This window comes from Anser cygnoides, chromosome 2 (assembly GCF_040182565.1).
Source record: "Anser cygnoides isolate HZ-2024a breed goose chromosome 2, Taihu_goose_T2T_genome, whole genome shotgun sequence".
In the NCBI taxonomy this organism is placed as follows: Eukaryota; Metazoa; Chordata; class Aves; order Anseriformes; family Anatidae; genus Anser; species Anser cygnoides.
Genome location: NC_089874.1, coordinates 107,222,715 through 107,242,123, shown reverse-complemented (window position 1 = coordinate 107,242,123; position 19,409 = coordinate 107,222,715). Strand labels below are relative to the sequence as shown.

General features: G+C 39.3%; 1 protein-coding gene across 2 annotated transcripts; it reads left to right on the top strand.

Moving 5' to 3' along the window:
- Nucleotides 1-31: 31 nt before the first annotated feature.
- Nucleotides 32-18,454, top strand: RNMT (RNA guanine-7 methyltransferase). Of its 2 annotated transcripts, none has more exons than XM_048077104.2 (11): nucleotides 32-164; nucleotides 454-664; nucleotides 2,340-2,472; nucleotides 3,965-4,087; nucleotides 5,447-5,562; nucleotides 7,594-7,775; nucleotides 8,380-8,544; nucleotides 9,610-9,727; nucleotides 11,812-11,913; nucleotides 14,736-14,769; nucleotides 16,590-18,454. In XM_048077104.2, exons 2-11 carry the CDS (start codon nucleotides 503-505, stop codon nucleotides 16,625-16,627), a joined length of 1,173 nt encoding a protein of 390 aa, XP_047933061.1. In that variant the 5' UTR covers nucleotides 32-164; nucleotides 454-502; the 3' UTR covers nucleotides 16,628-18,454. The 2 variants fall into 2 exon arrangements, with proteins under 2 accessions (XP_047933061.1, XP_066848856.1); XM_066992755.1 differs by having other exon boundaries at nucleotides 131-244.
- The last annotated feature ends 955 nt before the right edge of the window (nucleotides 18,455-19,409 follow it).

Below are 19,409 nucleotides of genomic sequence, written 5' to 3'. Positions count from 1 at the left end.
CGGCGGCCCCCCTCCGCGCGAAGCCTGCTGGGAGTCGTAGTCCTGTTCCCCTCCCACGCAGCACGCATGCGCAGTGCCGCTGGAAAGCCCTCCCCGTTCCCCGGACGTGACGCCACGGCGGAGGGGGCCTCTTCCGCAAACGGGATGGCGGAGCGCCCGGCGGGGTGAGCGCCGCGCCGCCTCCCCCCTCCTCGCCCGCGGCAGCACGGCGGCGGGCGGGGGGGGGAGCGGGGCAACGGCACAGGCAGGCGGCGGGGGGGGGGGCGGGGGAGAGCCAGGGGAGGCGGCGGGCAGCTGGGGGGCGGGGCCACGACGGAGCGGGCGGGGCCTCTGGGCTTGGGGGCGGGGGGGGCCTCGCCGTGGCGCCGTTGGTGCCGTTGCCCCCGGGCGCTGCCCCGTAAAATGGCGGCCGCCGCGCGCCAACGGCTGCGGGGGGTCTCTCGTTCCCCGCAGCTCCCTGGCGTGAGCGGCCGGCCGTGAGGGCTCTACCCCCGCGTGAGGGATGGCCGACCCCGCCGCGGCGGAGGGAAAGGACGGGGAGCAGCCCCGTGGCGATGCGGAGGGCGGCAGCTCCGGCACAGCGCGCCCCGCCGGCAGCGAGCAGCAGGAGGGCGGAACGAAAAGGAAGCTGGAGGAGCAGGAGGGGGAGCCTCCGAAGAAATCAGTGAGTACCGTAAGAGCAGCAGAAAATATTCCTCCTTTTACCTGGGAGGGTGACAAGGCAAAGTGATGTTTTATAAGACACTGCCCCTTATCATATATGCGCTTATAGAAACTGATGCTGTAGTTCTGATCCAGTCTACTTTTGACCTTTTGCAATACTTATGTATAATTTGAAAATGTTTTTGACCTAATGCTTTGTTTCTGTGTTCGTATCTGAATGGTAATCTAAGCAGTCTGGAAAAATTAATACCCTTTGTCGTGGCAGAAACACTACTAACCCTTTTGTCCTTTTGCTAAAGTAATTTTGGGATCAGGCTTAGAAGGGCAAGGAATATGCTGTTATTGCATAGCCTAAGGGTATGAAGAGGTTAGACTCTTTCAGATTAGACTGAAAGCAGCTGCCAGCAATCTAGATGCTACTGCTGATGGCTGTTACTAACAGTGGTTGCAGCAGCTGGGGTGCCTTAATGGATTGTGTGAATGTGTTTCCCTCACTTGTCAAAGTCAGCCTTTCTAGTTTAAGTCACCTTCAGTGGCTGTCAGGGGACCATCTGTGCTTACCGTGAAAAAGACTAGAAAGGGTCAAAATATTTGTTAGTCTCAGTGAGCTGAGTGCGGTAATAAAGAGGTGATGGGGTTATAAGTATTCCAGACAAGTAAGGCTGTGTACGTGCTCAAGGTTACCAAAATTATATGAAACGTTGAAGAACAAATGTACCATATTAAAGTCAGTCAGACCTTTTCTCCTGAGCGACTGGTATTTCAATGATAAGGTGTTTGGGCATTGACTTTTTTTAGTGGATTACTATTGGGATTGCTTTTAATTGCAATGTAAATTCACAGTGGCTGGAATTTTGTGGCATGTTTGTGGGTTCTGACTGAGAATTCTTCAGTCTCGTTTGTACTGTTAGACAGTTTTGTCTTGCAGAATTTGTGTTCTGTTACTTTGTATTTTATTTATAATTTTTTTTACATGTTATGTATATAAATGGAGATTGTTTTCAAGGTTAAGAAATGTTAGGAGCATAATATCTAGTTACAGAGTACTTTTCAGTATCGTATCGGGCTTCCTATTTTGGACTAATTATATTTAAGGCTAAAACAGGCATTTCTATGGACTGCTGACAAATATGAAATGGGATACTGTCATCAAGTCATTATTCTCTTTCCCTTACCCTGGTTTGTTCAAAGCTCTGGTAGTTACCACTGACAGCTTTGCGCAAAATCAGCTAGTCAGCATTTTGGTTAAATTGGCAGTTCATACACTTCTGTTAACAGCAAACACTGAATTTCTGAACCAGGATTTTCTAAGAACCTTAAACGTGAAATAATGCTCAGAGAGAAGGAACATCTTCCTTTTCAGCCCCTGATTTAAAGGGGATGAAACTGATTCTTTGAGAAAATGTAAGCAAAGATGCTGGATGTCATCCATCAGAAGTTATGTGGGCCAACTGAAAACGGAATTAAATTTTTGAGGCAGTTGACTCTCCAGTGATAGAAGTACTGATGTCAGTTTCAGGCCAGATATATATACAAAAACATTTCCCCATAATGATCGTGACCAGTGTAGCTTGTTTCCTTTCTTAAATCTCTTAAGTGGATACGTCTCTTGATTAAATGAGAAAATAATACAAAGAATTTGCTGCTTTAGACTATTCCTTCCCTCGTTTCTACAGAGTGAGACAGGCCATGGGCAAGCTGTAGCTGCACATTATAATGAGCTTCAAGAGGTTGGATTGGAAAAACGCAGCCAGAGTCGCATATTCTACCTCAGAAACTTTAATAATTGGACAAAGAGCGTCCTCATTGGTGAGTTTCCTTAATTGATTGCTTTGCCTTTAATAAAATGTAACTTTTTTGTTTCAAAATGTGCTTTTTCTGCTCTGATGTTTATTATTGAACTTTGTCTGTTAATACAGTAAGATTTTCTAGTAGTAAAATTTTCTAGATTTTCTAGTAGTAAAATGTCTATTTTTATCTATATTTTTATTTTGAATCCTTACGGTAGCATTTTATATTGTTGGAGTGGGAAATAAATGCTGAAGTTTTAAGGGTCAGTTGACCTGAAAACTAGAAAAAGTTCGTACTGGTAATCGTTCTTCTTCATGCCATTTTAAAAGAGAAAGGGACAACTTTGAATCATAAAGAATCTGTTCTTGTTACATTGAGCTTTTCATGTTATTTAAATCTATCTCAATTTCTAAACTATTCTTGAAGTAGTCTGTTCTTAGGTCTACATGAAGCAATTTTGCAGAAAACTTGAACATGTAAAACAGATATTTTCTGTATTACACATAATAGTTTAAAAAGATGAAAAACTAGAGGAAGTAATTTTTAAGAAGCAGCAGCTTCTTATATAGAAGGCTACAAATTAATTCCAAAGTGAGTAAACAAAACTATTCTGTCTTCAAACAAATAAAATAATTGTCAGTAGAACACCACAAATTCATGGAGAGTGAGGTATGCCAGGATATGTCGTCACCATTTATCTTAGCATCCTGCTTTTTGTTGGGTTTTATTAGAGCAGTTAAAAGCAATATTTTTTATATAAAGCTGTTCCTAGAACCTGTGTTCAAGCCTTTCAGTCGTGATCAATTTCATTAGCGTGGTGTTGCAGCAGTTGTACCAAAACATATTTCTTCTCTCTTACTGTGAAAAGAAGTGGCTAGCATGTTGATATGTTTTGTGTAATATGCCAACATCAGTCACCACAAGAATAATCTAGACAGAGTGGAGATGGAAAAGAAAACAAAATCAATATATGTTGCGTGAAAAGACAGCAAATAAGTAGCTAGTGTTATTGCAAGGCCTAGGAAAGGCTGAGGGGAGAACATTACGCGTGTTTGTAATGTGACTGCAAGAAAAAGTTATGGCTGGTACATTTAATTGGCTTTTAATCTTCTGGCTTTCACATACTTAAAAATAACATCTGCCTTCATTTTAATGGTAATGAAAGGGAGCCCTGTTCCGTCCTCACACGTGGGGTGGTTGTTTAGCAAGGAGCAGTTTTGCCTTTGTCTGCCAGGGAAGCAGTGCAGTGCTCCAGTCACAGGCAAAGCATGTCAAATACAGAAAATATTAATTATCTTTTCCATAATCTTTAAAATTTGTGGTTGTTGCTTTCATCACTAGTGGTTTCTAGAAAAAAAGATTTAAGACTGTAAAGTTAACAAGACTTTATAGGCAAAGTAAGTTCTTGGATGTTGTAAAGTCCTTGAATCGTTTCGGTCCTCTATGGATCTTGTATAATAAAAGTGAATTACAGTGACCTGTATAAGCATTCTCTCTCTTATTTTTCTAGGTGAATTTATAGACAGGGTACGACGGAAAAAGAGTGACATAACTGTTTTGGATCTGGGATGTGGCAAAGGTGGAGACTTACTGAAATGGAAAAAAGGCAGAATTAAAAAAATTGTCTGTACTGGTAAGAAGATACAGTAACTTTCCAGGGAAAGTATACCACTATTATGGGGGGGAAAAAAAGCACATCTCTAGTCTTGTACTGTTTCCTTTGCTGTTAGTATGCCCAAGAGTGCAGTGATGCACCTTCTGTCAAAAAGGTGTTTGTTTTTTTTTTTTGTCTTTTAACTTGAAGACATCTATTTGATTGCCAGCATAAATACCAGAACCGTTAATATTCTGTGTAATGAGCTCTCAGTTCAACTCTTAAATAAAAGCTAGTAGCAGTAAAGAGATACCATATTATCACAGATTGTCTTAGGTAAAATGTAGCACTGGGGAAAAGACTGACTTGATATATTTTGTCTTTTCTCCCATGTCTAATCTTCTGTAGTATTTTTAACTGTTCTGAGAATACACATGTAAGAGTTGCATTTAAAAAAACGAACAAACAACATGATGTTGTGACAAAAACTCAGATATTACAGTCAGCTAAAGATTTTCAGACTCAGAAAGGGGAAGAGCTGAAAACTGCTTAAAAAGTCTTTTGTTTAAGTAGTTTGCATAGGTATTGGAAAGAAGATATCATCTTCCCTTCTCCCCAGAATCATTTCAAGTATAATCAGAGGAAGTGTTGCTTAATTTCAAATTTAATAGATAATAACATTTAATAGAATTCCTTTAGTGGGAATTATTCTAGGTATTTTGGTACTTTCCAGGTCTTTGTTGCCTTTCTTTTTCAGTTGTCAGCCTTCAAATACAGGTAATGAATTTGCTTACAGAGCCCTTATGTAAGCTATAAATTGTGCATTATTAGTTTTAAAATTTGTCCGACGTGTCATTATTCAGTGAAGCTCTGCCTGTGAGAGTAATAGCCTTAAAAAGAAAAATTCCCATGATGAAATATGAGCGTATATCACAAATCATTGCATTTCAACATCTTGTATGTTTGTAAGAAGATGAAGAGCTTTCATTACTGTTTGAAAACCCCCCTTGGAGCTGCACTCTTAGCTAATTGAAGCTAGACAATTAATGCTAACAGCACTTTGTATCAATCACTTTGTATCCATTACATGAAATTTTGGAGGCTTTCTTTGAACTTATGAGGATGGCAGCTTTCTAAAATCTTCAGCTTACAACTTTTGTCTGAAGTAAAGGCAGAAAATGATCAAGAGTTATATTATAATCCCAAACGCTTTCTGAAAACTAAATTCTTTCTCTACAAGTTGGAAATAAAACTTCACATCAGAGTGTAACTGTAGATCAACTTTTATTCCTGGCCTAACAGGTTTGCAGTGCTCCAGTAATTGTTCCTGTTTTCTTGTCTGAAGTTTACACATTCATCCTTTTTCTTTTTAAATTTTTTCTTAATCTCTCTCTATAGATATTGCTGATATTTCTGTGCAACAGTGCAAGCAACGTTATGAAGACATGAAAGCTCGATGTCGCTATAATGAACGTATCTTTGATGCAGAATTTATACAAGCAGATAGTACCAAGGTACAGTTTTCAGGCTTTACAGTACTTTAGAGATGTTACATTCTTTTGTTAAGCAAATATAGGAGGTGATGGTAGTGCTGTAATATCTAGGGGATGTTGTATATTTTTAAGATCAGGTTGTTGTACTATCAGGATAATCAACTGCACAGGTTACTGAAACGTCGCATGAAATTTAGTTAAATGCATTTGATTACTGCTTTACATTGTAACGTTTTTGAAGCTTGAATGCCTTTCTCAGGTAATAAATGTGATGCTTTTGATTTCTTACATTTGACAAGGGAAAGGGAATTAATACTTATTTCTGCAGTTCTGGGATCCAGTATGGGACTTTGAAAACTGTCTGAATGTGTTTTGATGCTGGAATGAATAAGGGACATTTTGTGATTTAACACATAAATTTTCTTTATTCCAGTATTTTTTTTTTCTAGTAGCATTTTAATTGCCATAATATTAATCTTCAAAATGTCTGTGATGGTGCAGATTTTTTAGATGGCATGGTGGTGATGTGGAATACATTGCTGTGGTTTAGGAAACAGTCTTGTGCACAGCACTGCTTTCGCTCCCTGGAAATGAAGGCTGAGTGTGCCCTGCTGACACAGGCTGAGGGACAGAGCCCAGCTGGTTCCAGTGTACTTGTGGAAAGCCTGAACCTATTCTACCTAGACTTGCAGGAAGGGTTGGTGGCTTGAATTCTTGGTTGCCACCCTTTTCTTCTGAGGAATACAGTCAGTTGCATGTTTCCAAGTCATCTCTCTTTGTTCAAAATTAGTCATGGAGTAGAGGAGACAGCCTTGGCCTGGAAAGAAAGGGATATCTTCACATTGTTATCACAGTTAGGTCTTGCATGCACATGTACTGCCTGTTTCATATTCTGTTCTCTCTGTCCACACATACAGAAGTCCATCTCCCTGAAAGTTCATATCTATCCTTAGTGTTATATATAATGCAAAATCTCCCTCTTCCAGCTGACCTAGTTCCTCCCCTGGACCTCTGCATACTGGCTTCTTGTGTCTCCCTTTGTAAAATTACAAAGGAGTAGCAAACAGATAAAATTGAATTGCTATGGGTATCTGAAGCATCCATTTTTGTCTTGCCACATACATAACATTGACAGAATGTGGTGTGAACTGTTGTAGACTGGGAGCGAGTAGGTGGATGGGGAGTCTGGGGGAGAAGAGAAACTCAGGCAGAACTGTTAAGTATGAAATCTTAAGTACAGAATGTGTATCATGGGCTCTGGGGCCTGTGCTCCTCTGGTATTTGTGGATGCTACTAGTGTTGTATAAAGGAAACCTGAAAAGAAAAGTTGGGAACTGCTGGAGTACAGGGTCAAACTGTGTCAAGCTTTAACGTGACACATTTCAAGGGTTCCAAGTCCTCCAGGGTTACTGGTTACTTGGATTAAGGGGACAGGAGTGTGTAGTTACATTATAGGTGTGCATGTGTGAAAATACAAGCAAATACAACTTGGCTGGCTTGTAAGCTGCCATATTTAATACAAATCCTCTTCCCCCTCAATAATATATTTAATGGGTATTTTCTTAGCAAAAGAAATGCCAGTTGTCATTGCAGACAGTTGTCATTACATTCAGTTTACTTAGTAAACTGAAAGTACATTTTATTATGATTTTTTATGATAAATTTTATTATGATGGTGGTTTTCAGCTAAACTGTGACTAGTTATAAGTCCTCAGCATTAAAATATCTCTGGAAACTTACAGGTAACTGTAACCTTGGGTTTTGGCCTTTCGGTGTAGTTACGTAGTTGATGAGGAGAAAATAATTTTTAGACGTGGTAATTTGTTTTTTTTATCATGACAACACAAGTTTTCAGTGTAGCTGTGGGCTTTTTCTTACTCTAACCTTTTTCAGCTTGTTCATGTTGAACTTGTGAAGGAGTGGATGTGGAAAGACTTCAAAGAATTATGGGAGTGGTGTATTTTGTTGTAAGATGTAAATGAATCATGCTTGTTTGTGTAGCTTTTGCCACAAGTTTTCTTTATCTTTTTTATTCTTTTTAATGCATTTCAGGATCTCCTGTCTTCCAAGTACAATGATCCAGATATGCGCTTTGACATTTGCAGCTGTCAATTTGTTTACCATTACTCATTTGAGACATATGAGCAGGCTGACATGATGCTTAAGAATGCTTGTGGGAACCTATCTCCTGGAGGGTATTTCATTGGCACAACTCCAAATAGCTTTGAGCTTGTGTAAGTACTTTTTTATCCTACTAGCCTTCCAAAAGTCTGTGAAGCATTGTCAAGTCATAGTTGTTCTTCAAGTGCTCTGATACATTTGTGTAAACAAAAACAATTTTTTTGCAACAGTTTTGGATTCTAGTCAGGAAAATCCCACTCATGAACTTGACTCAAACAGGTAAATGCGTACTAACTGTTGTCTCTTGTACCCATGGCTCTTCTGGAGTGAGTATGGATCTTCATAGGTAAACCTTTGGTAGTGATTTAAATAGTGGCTAAATATCCACAGCCTGGAGAGTAACTGTAAGAATTTGCTGTGGTAGTTCCAAGAAGCCTGTCTTGTCCCTGTAGAATATGCCTGGTCTGAAAATTAATTTTCTAGGTCCATGTAGTCCTTGGTATATTGTAGAGAAATGATGAACTTTTAAAACTTGGCATGCCTCTTTGCTTCATTTCATTTTCATTGCCTTAATGGATTCGGTGTGTGGGAAAGTACATTGAATCCTGGACGCTGTAATACTGGGATGAAGCAGTTTCAGGTCTCTTAGGCATTGTTTACTCTGTAAAATGAAAAGTCGGTCTGTCAATTACCATTTGTTTATATCTCTTTTTATAGAAAACGGCTAGAAGCTTCAGAAACAAATTCATTTGGGAATGACGTATACAGTGTAAAATTTGAGAAGAAGGGAGAATATCCCTTGTTTGGCTGCAAATATGATTTCCACTTAGAAGAAGTGGTTGATGTCCCTGAATTCTTGGTTTATTTTCCATTACTGGAAGAGTAAGTTAAATTTTGAATTCATTATATAATGAGAGCAGTGTTTTATTGCGCAACAGAAAACTTTGTCTTTCTTGTTACAGTTTCAGTTCCTTGGTTTTTTTTTTTTTTTTTTTTTTTTTGTCTCTAAATGAAGACATTTCTTGCATTTCTGTCTGAGACTGTAATCTGGTATGTGTCTGTTGTACACAGCTGAAGGTGCTCTGGTCAGGTACTAGGTCTTGCATAGGAATTTCAGTATCTGATGTCATCTGTAAGTATTACGTTTAGTGCTGTCAAATCTTCCTTCTTTAACCTTATATTTCTGGGGTTTTATTCTACCTTTCTTAAGTGCTCCAGCCTCTTGTGTATCCTCTTCTTTATGGTGCCTCTTATCTTATCCAACCTTTTTTTTGGATGTTCATTGATTTTTTTTTTTTTTTTTTTTTTTTTTCCTAAGGCTAACTTTTCCTTTCTGTAAATCTTCTTTGAGTGTGTATTTTGCTGTTACCTCTGCTTGAATTCAGATATACCATTACCAGCCTGTTGTCCTGTGAGGTACAGACAAATGTTTCCATATTCTCCACCCTGGCCATTCAAATTCAGTATGTGGAGTTTTCCCTTCAAATCTGTATGTTTTCACGCACTTCATTTGTGTCTCTCTATGAAGAATGTTAGCTTCTACCACTGATGCCTGTAACTTCAGTATTGTATGACCATAGTGTCAACATGTAACTGAGATGTAAGGCACTAAATCTAGTAGAAAGAGGATTCCTCAGTATATCCCTAATAGCTGATGTGGCAGATGATGATTAGTAACTTGAGTGCTAGGAGAAGACACATTTTTCTGTTGAAATGTTTATAATCACTTATGTGTAGATTTTTATTGTCATAATTCAAAAAAGGTACAGTTTGTGGTGGTAATGCATTTTTTTTTTCATCTAAATGTGTTTACCGAAAGATAAATTTTAGAACGATTGTAATTCTAGTGAATACCATAAGATGTCACTGTGGCTTAAAACTGTTTCTTTGAAAATAAAGCTACAGTAATTTTTGTGGTTTCCCTAATTAATCATATTATTTTGACAGAATGGCAAAGAAGCATGGTATGAAGCTAGTCTACAAAATGACGTTTCGGGAATTCTATGAAGAAAAAGTCAAGAATGAGGAGCATAAGATGCTGTTAAGGAGAATGCAGGCTTTGGAGGTAAATGCAGAGTTAACATTTTTTCTTTTAAATAGTATTTTACATCTTGTTAATTATTTGTGCAATAACTGAAATTACTCTTGTGAACATTGTGCAATTAACTAAGGACTGCCAACAGAAGAACTAAACTCCTGTTGCTGAAAGCATGATTGTGGTCAGTTAACTTTGGCTGGCTACCAGAGCCCACCCAGCTGCTCTCTCACTTTCCCCTCCTCAACTGGACTTGGTGTGTGTGTGTGGAGAAAATAAGCCAAAAAAAGCTTATGGGTTAAGATAAAGGCAGGGAGATTGCTTACCAGTTACCATCATGGGCAAAACAGGCTTGACTTAGGGAAGATTATTTTAGTTTATTGCCACAAACAAAGGCAAAACTAAAAATGCCTTCCCTTGTCTCAGCCTCTCAGCCCTTTCTTCCCAGGCTCACCTTCATTCCTGACTCCCTTACCTTCTTCCCTTGACAGAGTGGCTTGTGGGGTTGGGGACTGTGATCGTTACAAACAGCTCCTCTCAGCTGCTCTTTCCGCCTCAGCTCCAGCATGGGTCCCTCCCACAGGCTGCAGTTCTTGAAGAACTGCTCCAGCACTGGTCCATTCCGTGGGGTGTAGTACTTCAGGAACAAATTGCTCTAGCGTGGGCTCCTCTTCATGGGCTGCAGTTCCTGTCAGGAGCATGAGCTCTACACAGGCTGCAGCTTCTTTCAGGGGTTTATCCACCTTGCTTTGGCTTGGGGTCCTCACCGTCTATAGTGTGGATATCTGCTCTGATGTGGTCCTCAGTGGTCCGCAGGGGGACAACCTGTTTCACCATGGTCTTCTCCCTAGGCTGCAAGAGAATTTCTGCTCCAGTGCCTGGAGCACTTCCTACCATTCCTTCTTCACTGACTTTTGTGTCTGCACCTGGTACAGCAATTCAATTCTATAGCTAAATTTGCAATTTTGAAGCAAGACTTAATTTTTATTAAGAAGCAAGCAGAAGCATGTTGGTGTTATTTGACCAGGTGTGGTCAATGTTTGTTTCTTATTTTACGTAGAAACACAGGAATCACGCCTGGTGTCACACAGCGGGAACTGTAATCAATTTCTTCCACAGCAGAGAGGCTGAAAGCTGGATCTTTGTTCAAAAAGTGCTGATTAAGAGTCAGAAAGTAATCTTTGTACGAATAAAAGGAAGGCTGTGTTTACAGGAGAAAATGATACTTAACTGGAGTTGGGCTTACAGTTTTTGTCCAGTGTTTTTGCCTTTTATCCTCCAGCTGTTATCTTGGATAACTTTAGCAGCTTTAGAGGAGTTTTTCAGTGCTATCTCTGGGGCTTTGTTTTTAATCACGGTTACATATGCTTCTGTTTTGCCTCAAATGGTAGAATTTTTCAGCACAAGGCTATCTAGTTGAGTATGTGGTGACACATTAAGCTTAGTGACATGGGCTACGAGTGGACTCTACTGCCCTTCTTGACTCAAAAAGGGACGGTGCTCATATTTCCAGTAGCATGGTGAAACACCATCTTACATATCAGCATCTTAGAACAGTGAGAGTTGTCTTAATTAGTAGCCGCATAAAACTGAGGACAGCACTGCTGAGTACAGAGCATTTTGCAGTAACAGGGATCTTTAATAAGTATGTATTAGTTTTGAAGAATCAGATGTATGCTTCTGTTTATAGCTCCTGTGTGTCATTCAGGCATTTTAAGCATTCTGCTTGAAATAATATAGCTGCTCTGTTCTCAGTAGTTCTCTTCAGTTGCTGGCTTGTTTGGATGTTGTTCTGAAAGAGGGTATATCTAGATCATGTTTGTAATGAGCTGTACGTGGAGCATAATTTTTATAGCTTATTCTGTCTGTCCTGTTTCAGACATGTAAGTGGATAAAAGTTAATTTATAAATTCTGGGTGTTAGATTTTCTGGGAAGTAGCAAATATCAGGCCTGACCCGACAGGTGCCTTAAAGGAGGAATGCAAATTTTAAGATACTCCTAATAATTACTGACCTCCGTTTTGGGCCATACTGTCACAAACCCTTGACTAGTGTGATTAGTGCATCATACTACCTAATTAATATTTTTTTCTTGTTTTTTGTATTTTCTCTAGCCATATTCTACATCTGATGATTCCAGACTTGCTTCTGATAAACCTGATGATTATGAGCATGCAAAAGAGTTTATCAAAGATGGCAAGGCAAAGTTACCATTGGTAAGTACATAGGCCATAATCTTGTAGATGTTTCATACCTTCTTCATTTCAACTGCAATGGAATTGCCACCTATGTCTCCGTGTACATGACAAATCGTAGAACAGGCAGTTCATCTATAACCTTTGCTTAAAGAATTAAATTCAGTTAAGTTGTTAGATATTAAAAAATTTGTAACAGTGTGGAAAGAAAAGGATGTTCTGCCATCCCCCTTGACATCTGTTCTAACATAACTATCTTGAATTTCAAGAATTTTCTTATGATTCTGGATCTTCACTCTATTTAAAATTTTAGTTTTCTTCTTTTAATCCTCAGACAGAGGAGAGTTGAAAACTTTCTTTGTAATCTTGTAGGTATTTAAAGTATTATACATTTTTTTTTCTGTTGTCTTTTTGGGTGAAGAAGATCCAGCTCATTTTGCAGCCAGTTTTAGTAAAGTTCTGATTTTTTTTTTTAATCTGCCCTTCCTGCATTTTTTGAGCAGAGCTACTAGAACTGAACCAGTCCTACCTGCATCCATATATTTCTCTCCTCTGTTTTATTAAATATGATATTCTGTTCACATCCGGGAATGGAAAGACCCTTTCTTTGTGATGATAGTAATGTTACCTTGTAGAATATTTAGTCTGATAGCCTGTCATATATTTTTCTGCAGTTCTCTGGCTTTGCCAGCTTGATTTATTTCAAAAACAAAAGAATACTGAAACATCTTTTATGGAGATCATAGTAGATTTTAGATCAGTGGTCCAATTAAATACATTTTTTCTGCTTCTAGTCTTGTCTTCTAAAGGACACGCTGCCTTTCTGAGCTTCCTGTCTTTCTCATATTTTTATAAATGAGGTTTCTTTCTTTGGCTGTCCTAGCAGGACATGACAATGTTGGAGTTGTCTGTTGGACCCCCTTTCTGCTGTCCTTTCATTTAGATACTGAACTAGCCGTATTGTCATCAGGACTTTCCAGCCTAGTTCTGTGTCTACACTATGTGGTACAGGGAGTGTGATAGTGTCCGTAGCTCCAGAGAGCGCTTTAGAAGACTGGAGTGGAAGCCTTGATGTTGAGATGATGTGTCTTTTGCTTCATTTTGTGGCATGGTGTTGGGGTTTAATGCAGCAGACACCTGAACACCATGTGTCTGCTCACGCTCCATGGCTCCATGCGTGTGTGCGATTCCTCTGAATTTCAGTTCTTGAGGGGCAAAGCTCTTCTGGCAGCTTGTCCCCTCACAGCCTTTTCATTCTTCTGTGTTGGTCTCAGAGCTCATTGGGTGCATGATGGACAGGAGCCTGCACAAATGCTGTTCCTGGGAAGTGAGCAGGAGGTCAGACAACATCTGCCGTTGCCCCAGGAACTGCTGCCGTTGTCTATTGCCTATCCTGTCTGTAGCCAGACTAGCTGTTCAGGATGGCATATAGCTGTGTGCTTACTTCTGCACCTGCCTTTGGGGAGTAAGGCTGGATGGAAACCTCTCAAAAGCGTAATTTCACCGTCTCATGCTCAGCAGTTCCTGGTACACAATGTTGGCTGTTTCGGTCTGAACTTTAGCCTGTCTTTGTGTGTTGAGGTTCTTTGACAAGAGAACCAAAACTGGAGGCTGAGTAGTTTGAGTAAAGTTTGTAGCTTAAGTAAGGTGCGCAGTTACTAAGACTTGGTGTTAAACTTTTTTATGGTGCATGTAGTGCGAAGCTGTCAGTTTGACATTTTTCCAGTTGGATTTTTTTTTTTCATGATTGGCTTACCTGCTGTTCATGTTCTGAATTATTGAGGATGTAGTGAATTATTGAGGATTTACTGCGTATATAACAATCCTACATCAAGAGGGAAAAGAAACCTGCTCTCTGTATTTGAAATCTAAAAATTTCAAAAAGAAGGTTGCCTCTTTTAAGAAACAACCTTAAGAACATGAGAATGGCAGAGTAAGACCAAAGACCTCTTTTGCCTGATACTCTTAACAGTTGGCAAGTAGTTGATGCCTGGGAAGAAGTGTGAGAAGGGGTGTTAAGTGCTATGTCATGTGAACAAGTCTTTTTATTTACTTTTTTTTTTTTTTTTTTTACTGACCTCAGAAAAGATGAATCGTTTGGTCAGAACTGGTCAGTGAGTAGCATATGGGTTAAATCACGCCCGCAGTGAGAGCACACTGGAAGAGGATGGAGTAGGCAGAGCAGAAAGGGAGCTTGTTGCTTATTACCTCATGCTTCTTAATAGGTGGAATAAATGGCAGCAGCTGTCAATACTTGGGCGTTGCCCCTGCTACTGTGCTTTCATCTGAAAGATGGGCTAGGAGTAGGCTTCCTAGGGCTCTCAGGTGGATTATTTTCCATAGCATGCGGGCTGGGCTCAGGGTTATTCTTCTCGAGGAGAGCTTTTGTGGCTTGGAGGAAGGTGTTAGGTGGAAGCTGGCAATATTCCTGGGGAAGGTGGCAGTACTGTGGCCTGGGGCCTTTCCACAGCTTCAGCATGGATGTTGGGCAGCTTGGGCAGGAGAGCTGCTTGAGCCATGTCGGGTCATGCTGACGTGCAGTAGTGGACCCAGTGTGCCCCTGCATTGCAAAGGCATCCAGCCCAACCGCCTGGACACCCATTCTGCTCTACCTACGTAATTTAGGTGTGCTCCATTATCTGAGGTGTCCCAGTTCCCCATCATTCTAGTTACTGGAGTTGTAAATATCTGTGGTCTACAATAATGCTTAACTAGTACCTAAATAGCCATCTAGTGTGGGTGGTTAGAAGTTGGTCTGTGAAAGATTGTTTATCTTGAATTAAAACGGTGGTTTGTTGTTTCCTCATCTTTTTGTTTGAACTGGTTTTTATGTCCTCTTCTAGGGAACCTTGAGTAAATCTGAATGGGAAGCAACAAGTAAGTATCGTTTTGAAAACTTGGTGTTGACTAAATGCCTGCTGTGGGAAATGTATGAAAATAAACAGACCATCAATTAAGGAAGAAAATGCAAATTTTACATAAAACAGTATTTTATTTGTGTTATTCAAATGCCTGTATATAGCCAATATAGTACACACAGCTCAAGAAATGGGTGAGGGGAAACACATGAAATAGGTTGAACTTCTGTTCATTTAAGTAGTTTCAAGTATGTGAACTTCCAGGCCAAAAACATTTTGGGGAAGCCTTCTTAGAATGTATGGAAAGAGGATGGTAGTGTCAGTCCTTTAATATCAGCAAAAATGTACACTTGGACATTGTACTGTTACTAGTCAGCTAGAAAACAAAATTCACTGGGGGCATATATTCATCAAAAAAGACAAGTCTGGTTTGGGAAGACAGACTGAAACTTTATTTTTTGCCTGTAGTGGTTAGTATGTTTCAGAAAGAAACAGCACGGATGGTGAAGAGGTATTTGAATGTTTTATGAAAGGGGTGGAGGGAACGGAAGTCTGTGCCTCAGACACAGAAAAGGATATAATATTCTTAAATACATTTGAATTCTGTAAATGTGTTTCATGGAAAACTTTTGACGTCAGTGTTTTTTTTCAATATTGTATTTAGTACATCTCACATGAAAGGGACTGAGAATTCTGTTGGTAAAAATTGTTTCCCGGAGTGGTTGTTACTAACTTATGTGTCACAGTAGCCAACCAGTATTTGCATTTTTGCAGACCATTATACAGATTGTGTTAGTAGGTTAAAAACAAACAAAAATGCTGTTTAATTCATGAATGAAAAAGTCTTTAAAGCGTTTGCTTTTTAAAGTAAACATTAATTCAAACAGTGTAAAAGTATTATGTAATCTATGAATCTAATTGAGAGGAGCTTTTTATACTTTCAAAAGTTCAGTGATGAGTGACCAAAGTACTTGTTCTTATTTTTTTTTTTTCCAGAGAGTTGGAGTACAGAGTTTTTGATGGTTTAGGACAAAAGCACAGCTTGCTCATTACATGAAACTTCACTTTGCTTTATTGCTGAGGAATATAGAATAGGCTTGTATTGAAAGATTTGTAGTGTAGCTAGAACATTTGTTAAAAGTTAGGTTTAAGTGGAAAACTGTTTATTTGGACTCATGGTCTTAAAGTGATTTAAATTACCTGTCTGATATGAAGCTCAAGAACTTCTGACATAGCTGCATTGATTCGATTGTATGTTGAATAACCCTTTCCCAGGGCACTGATGGGGACTTTATGAGGTCCATTTCTGGAATTATACTGATCTGTAATTGAGAAAATGATATCTGGCATGTGTAAATATTTCTTTGTCTATGATATTTTAAAAGCAAAATTGAGAGTTTTTTATCATGGTTTAATTCACTTTTTAATTGAAAGTGAGGTTGATCATTTGACCCCTTATTGTCTGTTAAAATTGGGTGTATAAAGGAGTCTTTAAACTTACTTGCATGTGACTTTTTATGCACCAGGGAACGTTAATTATCTGTAAAATGGCATAGTAATTTGAGTTGCATTTACATTAACTGAAGTTAGTGTTGCATCAGTAGAATCAACAGTACTTAAAATATTTTCTTCTTTGGATACTTGAAGCTCTCTCTTGAAAATATATCTTAAAACTACGCTAGAATTGAACGCTAGAGTTGTGGGGAAACCATGGCAGTTCTCATAATGTCAGCAGTCAGTTAACAAGTTGTTTGGGCAGGATGTCAATCTGTTTAAATTTTGAACACCTATGCGAGTGCCAGAGGAAGCTGAAACTTTGTGCTCTGTTTTCTTTTCTAGGTATTTACTTGGTATTTGCATTTGAGAAGCAACTGTGAAACTTCACATACTGGATGCAGCAAGAAGAGATCATATCCATGTACAAGTTGGAATGGTCTGAAATCCATTGTGGCAACTATTTTTTTATTTTTATTTTTTAATTATCAGAAGTGTGCAGGACACTACCAAAAACGAGAGGAAGCTCATGATTCTGAGTTACATTGCCTGTCTGTGACAGATGGACTTGTGTGTGTATATATAAGAAAGATTCTGAACCAGTGTTTTTAAGGATTTGTAAGCAATCTGCATGCTCTCAAAACTCACATTTGAACTTGACGCAACTTCATGTTACAAAAAAAAAAACAACAAAACGTTTTGTTAGTAGCTAAGAATATTTGTGGTTACCAGCCTAACTCTGCTCTTCCTGAAGCTGATGGAAAATGACTGTTGGCTTCAGTGATGCAAAATGAGAGCCTAAATATTGTACTGCAAAGCTCAGTTAATTCATAATGAGATATATTCAGACACATAGGGTATGTCTACATTGCATGCAGAGCTAAGTGGTAAATAATACCCAAGTCAGTTTGAGTACCTCTGTGCTGTGCTCCAGCCTGCAGTGTAAATCTACCTTAGTGGTATTCAAAGTGTAGTTTACATGATAAAGTTCTAGGATTTTTTTCTAAATTTTTGTTGTTGTGCTTGCTGATATGTAGTGTCAGTTCATGGTGCTTTCATGATTAAACAAGTTTGTTCTGTACAAAACTGCTCTGAAAGAACTGAATTTCTAAAGTTTTGAATCTTTATGTTGTTTTTCCAAGTATGACTACGTGGTAATAACAGCTGCTGAACTTAAATTACTGAACGTTTTCTATTATATTAAAGACTCTCCTGACTTTTTGGTAGTTTTAATGTCTCTTGAAAGTTACTAGACAGATCGTAGGATGTTTGTTACTTGTTTCATGAAATTTCAAATAAGCTTGGCAGAAGGATGAGCTGTTGGTGATGAGGACCTTATTGCGGTCCTTAAGGCGTTAAGAGCATGGTCAAGTGTTGGATCATGAACTTAAAGTGGAATCTGTATGACAATTTAGGACACTGGAATTTTACTCTGAGAGGGGCAGTTGTGCATGTGCACACACGCCAGTGCATGTGGATAACAATTGCCAAATTAGAGTCAAAGATTCTATTCGGGAATACAAATTAATGATACCAATAGACAGAATAGTACCTCACTACTGTCCTCCTGCCTGTCAGTCTCATAGAGCTGGCTTAGGGATTTCTGGCATGGCGTTTTCTCTGCTTTTAACATGCCTATAGCTACCCACTCCTGAGAGGGTATGAGTGACTTTCTTCAAGCTTTTTCTCTCCCTTCTGAGGCTAACAGTAGCTTTTTGCTGCTGTTGGCTATTCTATTTTACATACAGATTAAGTGATAAAGTGTTGATGGTACACAAGTATTTTTGCAAAGCTATAATAAACCTAGGAAAGAACATACCTGTTAAACATTCAAGTTATTTGAGTTTGTAGTTGTATAGCCTTCCTTCTGTAATTGGGTCATACTCTTTCCTCTGATTCTTGATTTTTTTTTTAATTATTATTATTTTTTATTATTTTTTTAAATCTTCCAGAAGATCACTTGTAACCTTCACTGGGATGTAGCTGCTACTAAAATTAAGTAAAACAAGTACTATATATAGTAGAAAAGAATCTTAAGAAACTAGCTGAAAAATGCTGTGACACCTTAGAAGTGCTGAAATGTTTCGTTGAACTTCATTTGTGTGCATCAAAGCTAGTTTTGTGAGATTTCTTATATCAAGTTTTATTTGAAAGTACATAGTTATGCTATTTTTGGAAGAAATCAGAATAATAAAAAGGGGAGAAATACAGTGAAGTGTCTTTTCTCTTTTAAGCAAATTCCAACATCATAAAATCACGGAATGGTTAAGATATGGAAATGACCTTTGGAGGTTGTCTGATTCAACCCCTCTGCTCAAGCAGGGTCACTAAGAGCTGTTCACCCAAGACTGTGTCTGAGATTGCTTTTGAATATCTCCAAGGGTAGAGAAGACTCCACAACCTCTTTAGGTAACCTGTGTCCATTGCACAGTCACTCACACAGTAAAGAAGTGTTTGCTGATGTTTAGATGGAACCTCCCATGTTTCATTTTGTGCCCATTTCCACCAGTCACTGGCCACCACTGAGAAGAGAGCCTGGCTCCATCTTCTTTGCACCCTTTCCTTCAGGTATTTGTATACCTGGATGAAATCTACCCCTAAGCCTTCTCTCCTCGAGTCTGAACAGTCCTAGTTCTCTCAGCCTTTCCTCATAGGTGAGATGCTCCAGCTCCTTCACTATCTTTGTTGGAGACTTTATATTGTGTCCATGTCTCTGTTGTACTGGGGAGTCCAGAACTGGACAGAGCATTCCAGCTGTGGCCTCCTATGTACTGAGCAGAGAGGATAACCTCCTTCAGCCTGCTGGCATCACTGCTGTTGATGCATTGATGCAGCCCAGGACACAATTGGCCTCCTTTGTGGCAATGGCACGGTGCTGATTAATGTTCAACATGGTGTCCGCCAGGGCCCCCAGGTCCTTTTCTGCAAAGCTGCCTTCCAGCTGGGTGGCCCCCAGCTGGTCCCTGGGGTTGTTCCTTCTCGGGTGCAGGGCTTGGCACTTCACCTTGTTGAACTGCATGAGGTTCATATCAGCCCATTTCTCCAGCTTTTCGAGGTCCCCCTGGGCAGCAGCAGAACCCTCTGGCTTACAGATGATTATTGTTTCAATGGCTTTACACTTAGATGAAATAGATTTCTTGCCTCAGGAAAAAAAAAATCAATTCT